Here is a 13,201-nt window from a genome sequence, read left to right as displayed (position 1 = left end):
TGTTTGACGAAACTGAATAGATTTTAAGTAAGGATATGAAAACAACAAAAGAATTCAATTCAGGCAGCTGAATTTTACTAATTAAAAAAAAAAGTTGATTATTGTTTGAAATTTGTAAATAGACTTTTTTAGATTTTGATAATTACAACGTGATGTACTACATTTTTTAAAAATACCTAGAAAAAGACGACAAAACTGAGATAACCTAATAGAGAATATAGCACATTAATTACAAATATCCATCCTTTCTGCAGGAAAGGCTTTCCCACTTAATCACAAATAGTCATCTACGAGTATCCTGCGTGATTCAGAATAAAACTTATTCGGTAAGAAGCATCAACGCAAGCGACCGTATAAACCAGTGGTTCCCAAAGTGGTCCCTACGGACCCCCAGGGGTCCCCGGTATCATTCAGGGGGTCCGTGGAAAATTAAAATTGATTTGGAGGTCCCTGAACAACGTCAGGGGGTCCGCGCAAGGTTCATTATAAAATAATAAAACTGTGATCCATTTTTATTATTATGGAAATTAGAAACTAACAGGGTGACCAATTAAATTTAATCAAAACTAAAAGCGTTATATCTGCGTTTGTTGCAAAACGTTTTCTGTAAATACAAAACTGGGAAGAGGAGAACGTTCTCAGTTTCCAAATCTTTCGAAATTGTAAATTAGAGATGAAGATTTGCTTGCTCACTGTCGAACACTTAACGGCTCTTCATGCAGTCCTGAACCAAAGATTTGAAGACATTCTTCATTCGGATATTCCTGATTGGGTGTTGAACCCTTTTTACGCGTGGACAAACTCAGATCAGCTTATTGAAATATCCACAAATGAGGAACTTAAACCAATGTTTGAACAAGGATACCACAAATTCTGGTTACAAAAAACAGATCCCAATTTTATATCCTGCGTTATGGGTTATTCTACAGAAGTTGTTGACTGCTTTCCCGTCTTGCTGTTTGGTAGAACGTGGTAGATTCAGGGCCGTTATGAACTTCATCACAAAAAAAGAAACCGACCAGAAATTAGTACTCGGGGGGGATTTGCGGTTGCTATTCACTAACATTGAGCCGGATACACTCATTACATCTCATTACGTTCATCCAAATTATTAATTTTTTTTAAAGATTGGGTAAAACTCTGTGATACCTATAACATCTCGTTCACTGAGTTCATCAAATTTAACATAAGTGTCAATTCAGTAATGGAAAATATTAAGAATGGCCTACTTAATAAATACGAGCTTTTAGCCATAAAAAGTCAGCATCACATACTTTATAAAACGTTGGACCCACAACCCAATTTAGTACATTGCAATAACTTGGATGCTCGCTCTATTGGGTGGATAATTAAAGTTAGGGGAGAGTCGCTATACCTCAATAAATACGTATTCAACAAGGAAATCAAGTTATGTTCTCTGTGTAATTTACAAAACAGAGAAGAAAACGTGTTTCACTTTATAGCGGTATGCCCAATATTAAGAGAGTTTAGGTCCATATACTTTAAGAAAGATTGTTTAAATGAGCTGGAGTTTATGGACTACTTAAATGGCAAATGTTGGAAAAGCTTGGTAAACTATTGTAAAGCGGCATGGGCATATAGATACGAACTGGTGAAGGAATTCAATTATTAAACTGTTTTATCTATTATTAATGTGTACCTGTATCACCTAAATGTGTCTGTATCCCTATTCCGTAAATAAATGAAATATTAAGTGGCCTTAATTTTGATTATTATTTATTATATAACGTCGTGTACTGTATTTAAGAATATTTTGTTTTCTGTATTCTATTTTTTACTTCTGTCTGTGGTGAGATTATTTTTTATTTTGTTTTTTTCTTTTATTGTTTCTGTTTTTCTTTGTTTTGTTGTATTTATTTAACAGTTCATTCATTGTGCTTTCATCATGTAGAAGGGTAAAAATAAGTAGGGACAACCCTCAGACGGTTCTTCAACCATGAGTATTTGTCTGTTACGAATTAAATAAACAAATATGTAATTCTGTAAAATTTTGAATAAAGGCACTTTTTTATTATTATTATTATATTTTTTTAAATTTTATTTTAAATAAAAGTTATAACTTCAATAAATACTTCTTCAACAAAATGTTTTTTTTAAATTTTTTTGTTATTTTTACACTATGCATTTGTGTAGCTTTTTCACTTGGGGTCCATGGACAAGTTTTGACTATAAAAAGGGGTCCATGGACAAGTTTTGACTATAAAAAGGGGTCCATGGACAAGTTTTGACTATAAAAAGGGGTCCATGGACAAGTTTTGACTATAAAAAGGGGTCCATGGACAAGTTTTGACTATAAAAAGGGGTCCATGGACAAGTTTTGACTATAAAAAGGGGTCCATGGACAAGTTTTGACTATAAAAAGGGGTCCATGGACAAGTTTTGACTATAAAAAGGGGTCCATGGGTCACAAAAGTTTGGGAACCACTGGTATAAACCATTTATGCACACTTGCATTCTATAAAAACCCGAAAGATTCAACATTAATTGAACGAATTATTACTTACGATGAAAGGTACATTTATTTCGACTATACTAACCAACAAAATCAGTATATTAGTCCGGACAACTTTCTGTGCTTACCCTTTTAAAAAGAAAGAAAATTAAAAACAAGACATGAGGTTATTGTGGAACGTTTTTCATTAAAAATTCCTTTTTTATATTATTTTTATTAATATCCAAAAATATACAATTCCAGTATGAAATATAAAAAAAAAAGTTCATTTTGCGTTCAAACTGCAATTAAATAATTAATCTATAGTTGTAAATAAAATATTGAAGTACATTCTCTTGATACATTAGTTTTTATTTTTCATAAATTCATTAATATTATTTATCACAAAATTTATCACCATTAAATTGCTTTTCATAAAATTAAATAATACTACAATTTTATTGACATTATATTGAAAGACTGTAAATGTTTTTATTTCTTTTTAGTAGTCAATTATACAAATCAAATTTAACGAAAAAATGAATGACATTAAAATTAGTTCAATTCTTAAGAGAGCTTTTATTTTGTAATCTTTATAGATAATTAGTATCCCAATTTGTTTCTAATGAAGAAAGAAACTCAGTAGCAATATGCTTTGAATTCGATGTACTACCATGCAAATATAATCTGTTTTTTATTAAATTAAGTATTAATATACCGATGCAAGTGCAATAATAAATAATGTTTCAGGCGCTTTATATTCATTTTTTTGGTTTAAGTTTTAATTCTAAACTAATAAAATTATTTCCAAGTTGAGCCAATTCTTAAGTGGACGATTTAAATTTTATTTTGGGCAATAACTTCTAGTTAAAATTGAATTTGAAAATTTTATTTTTTGAATTGGGATTTGAACCATAACTTTCTATTCTATTATTGTTTTGAACTATTAAGAATTTAATAATGCCGAATTTAATGTAAAAGTATTACAGAAACTGTAGAAAGGTGAATGCTCGTTGATTAAGCAAAATATACTGACTTGATTAATGTTAATAAAGTCAATATTTGAAATGAAAAAATCGGCTTTAAACATTCTTCCATTAATGTTAAATTTTCAAATACAAAACAGGCACCTGTCGTTAAGAGAAAAATCAATCATCGTGATGAATTTCTGCAGAGAAATTGGTTGAGAGCCGTGTAGCCTTGGATTTGATTAAGATATTTTTAAATTTATCTTCTTATTCAAATTTCATAAATTCCCCCCAACAGAATAATTCCTGGAACCTCAAGAACTCTAGTCCAGACAATTAGAAAAAGCATTCTTATTTGCAAGCGCATCAAAAGAGAAGAAATTCAACCCTCCTCCGAAGGAAATGAGATTACACTTTGCTACCTTTACTAATAATTAGATCTTATCATACGCCTGACATGTAATTAAACTATAGTCCATTGTTATATATTGTGTTGCTACTGGTGTTAAATACAATGTATTGATTAACATATTTCTTTATTGCAATAAACTTACAATTACTTTAAAACCTCTCTTTTAACCAACATTTCCAGACATATCTCAAATAATTTTTTGAAGAGTTTTTAAAAATGTTAAATCACAAAAAGCTGCTACATATACAAAAATAAAATTATGAAGAATTTTTATTTCTTATTTTTTTTAAAATATAGAAATGAATATAAAAATAGAAATAATTGTTCGCACTGGTGTATAAGTTACATTTTTCACAAATAATTACCAAATTATAAAAGTCAAGTGTATATAAGGCATATCTTACTGCCGCTAACAGCAACATGTAGCCTACTTCACATACCACCAAGAGTATATTGTATAGTTCCAATTATAATTACATTAAATGAAAACATTAAATTTATACCAATTTTTGTTCATTGATGATGCACATGTCTAATTTTTTTTTTCCCGCGTAACAAAAAAAAAATCAAAACTTGAATGTGAAAAATCAGTGAAATAACTTTTTTTTAATCCACCACCTCAAACATTGGCATAACCTTAATCGAATCATATCTCTGTTTTTAAAAATCTACCAATATAACATAAGTAGCTAATTAAATATTCTGAGTTAAACCACCAAATGCACTCTACTATGACAATCAAGTTAAGCAATAAACTTCTGAAAAAATAAATAAATGTTAACTTCCAAGTGTAATAAAAACAGTATTATGCTTTATATGGAAGTGGCCCACAACGAAGTATATTCCATCTTTAAATAAAGATTCCCTCAAAACAGTTTTATGACAGGAATTAGATTACATTACTGCTCAAATCACTTATATATACAGATGTACAAAATATGAAACAGCATTATTTTTACCATGTTCCTGAGAAGGAAATGTCTTGAAAGAACCATCAAGGTCAACTACTTGCCAAGGTGGAATGTCATGATTTAATTGCCGTTCACTAGAATGGTACTTATTTCAAAGAAAAAATATTTAACGTTAGACATATTAACATATTAAGGAAGGTAGTTTACGGTTTTCCCAAACATCACTCATTGATGTTTACGAAAACTGTAAAGTACTTTTAATAACCATATATATATATATATATATTTGTATAAAACAATTAAATATATGTACATATAATTCCAATGCTTAAATTTGTAGTTTTAGCTAGTCATCAAAAAATAAATAAATTCGTATTCGTTGCGGTTAAAGATCATTCACTGAAACACACAGAATTGTTTTGTTTTTTTGTTTTAAATTTGTTCGTTGCTAAATTTTCATTTTTACAAAGAGAGCATTCATTAAATTTATAAATTTATATTCTTTTAACAGTTTTTTAAGTAGTCACAGCAAATAGTTTCTATAGAAATGTCATTTACTTCTAGCATTTAAGGGAAATTTGAAAAAGATATCAAACAATCTTCAATGCAGGTAAATAAAAAAAAAAGAATGGATTTGCAATCTACTTAGCGTTTTAAACATCTTACTGAATCTATTAACAGAAATATTTTCGTGCAATAAATAATCGAAATGAAACAATATCAAATATCAAAACTAAAAAAAAAATTAATTCGTTGAAAATAAATGTTTTCTTATTCAGCTATGTTGTTAGTATACCTCTAACATCTAAAAATAAAATAGTACTTTTTATTTAATCTGTGTTTTGAATAAAGAATTTTATTAATTCTAGATTTCCCTGAAGTATATAAGTATGTTTCATTCAAGAAATAAATAAATCTAAAACAATAAAATTTCAAATTACACCTTCCATTAGCCAGATTTTTAACGATTTTATAAACCATTTAAAAACGTTAGATAATATTTTCGAATTATTTTACTTCTTAGAATCCATTTAACAATTAGATAAATTAGGTTAACATGACAGAATTTGATTAAACGTTAACTCTTCATAATTTTAATTTATTAAACGATTCTTGGTTTTCAGTAGAAAACCTTCCATAGATTTACTTCTATTTTTTTCTACTACAGAAAAAAATTATGTTTATTACAGAAAAAATACTTAAAGCGAGAGTAAAACCTAACTACAACTCTCATTTTCCTTGCAAAGTCACAAAACCTGAACCCAAGTAATAAAAAATACTATTTTATTCTCTTTTGCTATATTCTGGAAGAGCCTTTGCCCAAATATTTATTTAAGATAATTAAGTTCACTGACAACTTAAAATTGAATAATTGAGTGAACTTCGCCAAATTTCTCTTTCTTTCATAAGAAAAGATGATTAAAAAATTAATATAATAGAAAATATTTGCTTTTTCTAAGTTTAAGAGAAATAACGCAATGTTCTTAAAATCCTTAGTTGGAAGTAAATTTCATTTATAATAGTAATACTGACTTTAAAAATTAAATAAATATTAATTTATATATTTAGACATTTTTATCGTCTCGTTTCCTTTCATCAAGAAGATTAGCCTTTTCAGGCTCTAATAAACCTTGTTCAAGTGCTGTTTGTTCCTTTAACGCACGCTGTTCCATCACTTCCGCAGTTTGTTTTTCAATAAGTATCTGCCTAATAGAAAATAATGCACCAACAACCATGCCTTTGTCTAAATCTAAAATCAAACCAGCGGCGAATGCTGAAGCCCATATAAATCCATCTTCTAAAGATTTTCGCCATATTGATCTAATTTCTTTTAATCTTTGTATTAATAATTGGCTGGCAGCAGTTAATATTATGCAACCTAATACACAAATTGGCAACGAATGAAACAATGGTCCAGCCTGTAACAATCAACATAAGAATATTTTAGAATATTGTCTATTTCAGGATAAATATTTTCTAGGTCTACTATAGAGTATTCAAGAAAACTTTTTCTCTCTATGGAAACTAGAAGTATTAAAAGAGAAAGACTTTTCCATTAATACAACTCCGATGTACGAGATTTGGCTTTCAAAATTAAAAAGGTCTAGAGGCGGCTTTTACCTCATTTCTTACGAATTTCCTAATTCTACGGTAAAGAACTGAAGTATTTGTCAAGGATATGACTAGTAAATAATAATAAAAATATGTAAAAACGCACAGGAAATCATCAAACTAACAAAACTAGTATAATTAATTCATATCATAGATTAGGCTAAATTGCAGTAAGCAATTCGGCTGCAGATATCAATTTAATTTGAATAAATTTCCCGTTTCCATATATTTTTTTAAATTTTCTTCTAAAATGTTTTAAAAAAATATTCATAAAGACTATAATAATTTAAAACTATTAACTCACTTTTTAACTCCGTCGAAAACTACAGAAAAGCGACAAATTTATGAAAAAAATGCCACAGATGTTTTTTCATTCTAAAAGTGAGTTGTATCTCTGCTTACATAGTTATTGTTGACTTTCCTTATAGTATGGTAACAGAAACATGTCTATTAAACGTTAAATACAACACGTCTGTCTCAGTACAAAATAATTTAAATAGACAAACTAATGTTGGCAATAAGTTATGTTGTGGTAGTGATGGCTGAAGTAAACCAACTTGCAGCAAATTGACAGTGAATGAAATTATCCACCTTAAACATACGTTATAAAGAGCTACAAACCACCATCGTGCGGTAACAAATTTATAAATTTGGCCAATTCTGAAGTCCATTAATAATGAATAATAATAATGCGAATTATAAAAAATGTGTACGATATGCAATTAATTAATAAGAATACTCAAAGTTAATGAGTTTAACTTGGTTATTTTTGATTACATTTAAAAATAATAATAAATAACTTAATAAAAAAAGATCATCATTTAAATTTAACAGCACTAAGTCTGGAAGTTATCCAAAACCTCGGGATTTATTAATGGAACGCGAAACACCTTATTAATTAAACCAAATATTTTGTTAATCAATTTTATAGCAAAAACAAAAGGAAAAATCCCTTAAAATAATTTAAAACTATTCGAATGAACAATAAATGAACCTCCAGTGATTATAAAAAATAACAATCACGAGAATTTCTTTAATTGCATTTCTCAACTAGTTGACTTATCAAAATATTTGTAGAAGTATTAATTTATAATGAATATTTTAATTTTAACACACCTCAAAATGAATTTTCTTAGAAAAATTATTCAAAAAAATTTTTTTCGATCTATTAAACACGAATTTTAGAGAAAGTTCGAAAAATCTCAGATAAGTGAAAATACTTCCAGTACTTTTGGTGGTACTTTTAAGATTTTCTACGAACTAGGAATTCATCAGGACATTTAACCTCCTACTTTAGATCCAAAGGGGTCGCAGTGGCGTAGGCCTTGAGGCCGCCCTAGTTTAATATTAATCTAATCTAATCTCCCACTTTTATAATGTACTACGCAAATCCGCACATTATAATTACATTTCATTTTAGAGGGAAAACTAATCACATTCAGTAGGTAGTAACCTAGAATCTTTTAGTTGGATATTATTAGAAAATTTTCTCAAAATAATGTTGTACACTTAACACTAGTGCAATTAGGATAAAAAGTTTTAAGAAAAACTTTGAAGCTATGTTTAAGAAAAACTAAAACAATCCATTATCCATTGTGTAAAATGTTTAATTTTAGTGAAAGGTTAGTGAATGAGACAGGTTTAAGTTTTTCAGGTTGGCTGGAGTGTCCGGGAGTGCTTGTATGTAGTCTCTGTTCATAGTATGAATACATCTTGGGTTTATGTTTTGGGTTGGGTATTCAGAGATGCGAGGAATATCGAGTACTTCACCCCAATAGGATGAATGCTGCTATGAATTGCGTAAAGGTCTTTGGTGTCATGACGTGCATGTGTTTCGTGGGGAGCAAATGTTTTTGTAGGTATAAATGCGGTAGGTTGGATTCGTTGGTAAATGTGTGAAGAATAGTTCGGCTCTATCAGCTCTATGACGCGTGAATATTTGATTATATTATGGCTGTATGATAAAATGTCAATGCCAAAACAAAACAAAAAATTCTATATACTACCAGTTATGTGGAATTTTCATCACATCTGTCTTTTATAATATTTAGGGCAGAAAACCGTTTGTTACTCTCAAATGGTCTTTTAAAGAAAAGCGTAACCAACCCGAAAATTACCCTACTGCAGTAGGGAAAGAAAAAGTATAAACTGATGACATCAGTGTAAGGAACGAAAATACTACGACGACTAAATTTTAGGCTTATTCAATCATCATGAGCTAATATCCATAAAATTCGAAATATGTACCATAATACAGCGAATACAAATACTTCGAATTCAAAAGCACAGAAGAATTTCTTGCAACATTTTTACAACTTATACATAATTACTGTTGCTTTACTAATAAAAATTATTACTTGCCTATTTATAATGAAACAAAAATTCATCTTTATAAAATTTCGAAGTTACAACTATATATTTGACTACTTTTAGTCAAAGTGGTACAATGATTGTTTTCGATCTAGTGACTAGTTCATATTCAGGGCTTATGCTTGTACACAATTATATTTTTACATTGTTAACATCAAAGGTTTTTATGTCTTCTATCCTGGCTCTTTAGGTACACCTGCGAGGTATATTTAAAGTATTCAAATTTAATTTCACTTTGAACAAAGTGAAATCAATGTTATGAAATTTGAGAATGGTAAATTGAATAAAACGTCCTTGAACTAATCTTTAAAAAGTCATATTCAATATTCAAAAGTAAAAAAATTATCTATACATTTTTATAATTTCTTCGCCTAAAAAAAGTCAGCAGAAAAAAACATATAATAACCTAAAACTTCCATTAATATGCTAAAGTGTGTGGTAATTAATAATAATTTCTGATATCTAAAAAACTTTGAAACTATAAATAATGCTTTATTTGACATTATTTTAATATTATATTTATTTTAATACTTTATTTTTGCAAAAAAATCACTTAGGCTAAGAATTTCATGTGCAGGATAAGAGGATTAAAACCTGTATTACCCTCAAGTTCATCAAAGAAAGCATCTCTGTCTTCATCTTTTTGTTCGCCGTTGGTATGTGGACACTCATAGGCTAACAGTGAAAAAATTTTCTCTTAGTCTCACATAACATAACTAATAGTCCCAGGTTCAAGAATATTTCTTACGTTCCATGTCGCTATAACCAAGATACGTCATTTAGAACTCTAAAGTGGTCTTTTCCGTAGATCCATCCGATTTTTATCTTTTTAAAGTTTCGAGAGGTATTAAGGTTTTGCAGGGTAGGGTTTTCGGTTCTTCCTGCTCTCTGACATAATGGAGGACCTTGGATTTGAAGGGCTTACTTCCTTTGCCAAAGCTATCTCCAAGGGAAGGAAGATAAGCTCTTGGGTGAGAAGTGAATGTGCCTTGGTGTGCTTGTTTACGCGAATGTAGAGTAAGTAAGTGTACAGTGAAAGAATAGAGCAAGAAATAAAAGAAATTTTAAATAGGTACAAAAATGACTGCACTAAAATTGAAATAGAAAAAACGTGAAACTATGGTCACAAAAAAACAAAAAACATTGGAAAAGAAAGAGAAGCATGACTTCTAGGCAGAAAACCTGAAAATTGAATAGGGAAATAATAATTATGAAGAGAAAAAAGTAAATGAAGATAAATATGATGAAGTGGAAATTAATAAAGAAATATATCCAAGTGAGATAAGAATTTGCTGAAAAAATAAGGAAACTGTCGGAAAAACAAAAGAAGTATCGGCGGAGTTGACTGTGAAGAGCAGTACTTGAAGTACTTGAAACGAGAAGCTGATGAGGTAGTTAAAGATGGTAAGAATGTTTTGCCCAGAAGTAGCTAATAAAAAAGAAGCGCAAGGAAAAGATATCAATGATGCACTTCAATATCAACAGGTAAAATACCAGCATAATAATTTCAAGAAATAGTTGAAAAACCAGGAAATTCCAATCAAGCTTAATTTAAGTTATTTAACAGCACTGAATAGAAAAATAAACCAATCTACTAAAACATAAGGACGGAGAAAAAACTGATTAAAATTTCAAAAGCCTTGCGTAAAAAATGAATTAACTGTTACTTCGGGGAAGATAAGGATACTAACAGAAATGGACTAACTGTGAAAGTGAAAAATTGAAGAATGGAACGAGCAATAACGAAAAATTTAGAAAATAGAAAATAAAACGTATTCGGACCGAACCAATGCGAGAGCCATTTGTGGGGATGGAAATTAATAATTATTAAAAGAATCTAATTTTTAAAAGGGAAAGTATAAATAGTGTTGGTTTTAGTGAGTTGGAAGCAAATTGCGTAATTTAAAGTTGTTCTCTTTAATGATAGTATTCTTTAGTTGTACGAACTAGTATCAAATTACAACAGTATTAAAAAAAAATTAAAACCCTACACTCATGTTTCAAGAGAATCACAAACATAACGAGGATGAAATGAGGACGATAAAGAAAATCTAATTGCTTTTGTAATCACAAGTGAAAATACAAGATTTGAGAATTATATTCTTTACTTAAATAGTTTTATAATTAGGTACTTTAAACTTTTCTTCATATAGACATAAACGTTTCACATCAACAAAAATATAAAATTTAATGTTAATATAGCAAATATAAAGGATGTTGCGGCTACTAATAAAAAATATCAAGTGTTCTAGACCAAAACTTTTATCTGATTTTGTGATGAACGTTTATGTCATAAAGCTTATCTGCTACGTAACAATAAAAAGAAAATTTACAAAAAAAACAAAATTTTTAACTTACAAATAATAATACGAAGACGAGAAGTAGAGATGATATAATTGTAGCGAGCAAAGATTTTACCCCAAGACTCACAGAAATGACAGTACGCATCATTGAATTTCCTATAACAATGCACTGAAAATTGCTACAGACCAGATTTGCCACTCCCATTGCAAACAATTCTTGATCAGAATCTACCTCATTATTGAAGAGCGAAACCATTGCTATTGTTGTTGAATAATTAACTAAAGCAACTACAAGTGACATGGCCCACACTTCTTGTATTAAATTTATATCAGGTACTATAATTGATGGAAAGCCTGATGGAACTTTACCAACAACAGGTACTCCCTTTTCTTCAAAACTGCAATAGTAAGACACTAGAATAGATATTGACATTATAATAGCCTCCATTGGAAGTACTAGTTTTGTAAACTTAGCTACAACTGGTCGCACCACACAAATATTTAATATTAGTATAAATATAACAACGATAGAAATTATCACAGTTGGATAATTAATTCGATCGAACTTTTGATAAAGGGCATAAATGTTTAAAAAAAAAGAAAACATACCGTATTTATTTCCACTTTTTATTCCAAAAACTAATTTCACAGACTTTGATAAAATGTGGCAAGCACATGCAGTAATGAAACCGCTGACAAATGGTTTCCTGAATATCATAGATAATACACCCAATCTAACTATAAAACCGATTAAGTACCAAACCCCGATTAGGAACGTAACCGCGACAGCTATTTCATTTGTAGTATAATTAGGATTATTCACTGTTGCTACTACTTCTCCTGTGAGCATGGATCCAACAGCAACGGGGCCGAATGAACTGACTGGTACAGTTCCCATAAAGCAATACAGAAGAGAAGCGAGACAACTAGTGTACAAGCCATAAATTAGATCAACATTAGCCAAAACAGAAAAGGCTAAACCCTGGGGAACATTTACGAACATCAGAGTCACACCAGCAATTAAATCCGCTCCTACATGCTCTTTCCATTGGTATTTTGGAAACCACACAACTATAGGTAATCTCTTTTTAATCTGATTTATTACCCAACTTGTGCATTTGTTATTCATACAATGTCTTTTTGGCTCCTCTGCTTCTGAAAATTTTATTTAATATTTAAAAAAATAAAACCATTAACAAATCCTTAAAATGTATATACAAATTTACCTTCCATTCTTCACTTTAATTACTCTACACCCAAGTAACTGTTAAGTCACTAATTAGCAAACTAATCGCAAGAAGAAATTATAGCTATTTAACATTGGGTTAAAACAGCGATCACCACTTCTTTTCTCTCAAATAAACAAGTCAACTGCACAAGTTGATATCACGTTAATCACTACAGGAGGTGTAGCGAAGACCACTTCGACCCGTGATTCTACACCCGCGCAACAAACCTGAAATAACCTACTTTAAAGATATGAGTGGTAGGATTTTGTAATGTCATAATCGATAGTATAAATCATAAGAGTGAGTTATTTTTTTTAAAAATAGAATTTTAAGCAAAGACTATTAAAAGAAAGAGAAAATTAATTAATTAGAGAACCACCTTGTGGCAAATCGCACTATTCAAAAATATGCTAATCTTAGTCGCTTTTTGGAATCCTGTTTAAA

At 29.6% G+C, this 13,201-nt stretch overlaps 1 protein-coding gene across 2 annotated transcripts; it reads right to left on the bottom strand.

Annotated features, from left to right (window-relative positions):
• Positions 1 to 2,667: 2,667 nt before the first annotated feature.
• Prestin (solute carrier family 26 member prestin) lies at positions 2,668 to 13,015 on the bottom strand. 2 transcript variants are annotated; one of them, XM_074129199.1, is made up of 4 exons: positions 12,755 to 13,015; positions 11,584 to 12,683; positions 9,829 to 9,900; positions 2,668 to 6,662 (listed from the first exon to the last, which is right to left on the bottom strand). In XM_074129199.1, the coding sequence occupies exons 1-4, from the start codon at positions 12,759 to 12,761 to the stop codon at positions 6,309 to 6,311; spliced, it is 1,533 nt and encodes a 510-aa protein (XP_073985300.1). In that variant the 5' UTR covers positions 12,762 to 13,015; the 3' UTR covers positions 2,668 to 6,308. The 2 variants fall into 2 exon arrangements, with proteins under 2 accessions (XP_073985300.1, XP_073985301.1); XM_074129200.1 differs by lacking the exon at positions 9,829 to 9,900.
• Between the last annotated feature and the right edge of the window lie 186 nt (positions 13,016 to 13,201).

Source organism: Rhodnius prolixus, unplaced genomic scaffold, assembly GCF_049639745.1.
Source record: "Rhodnius prolixus isolate KJV_2025 unplaced genomic scaffold, Rpr scaffold_9, whole genome shotgun sequence".
NCBI lineage: Eukaryota > Metazoa > Arthropoda > Insecta > Hemiptera > Reduviidae > Rhodnius > Rhodnius prolixus.
The sequence above is the reverse complement of the archived record's forward strand: the minus strand, read 5'-3'. Positions and strand labels throughout refer to the sequence as shown.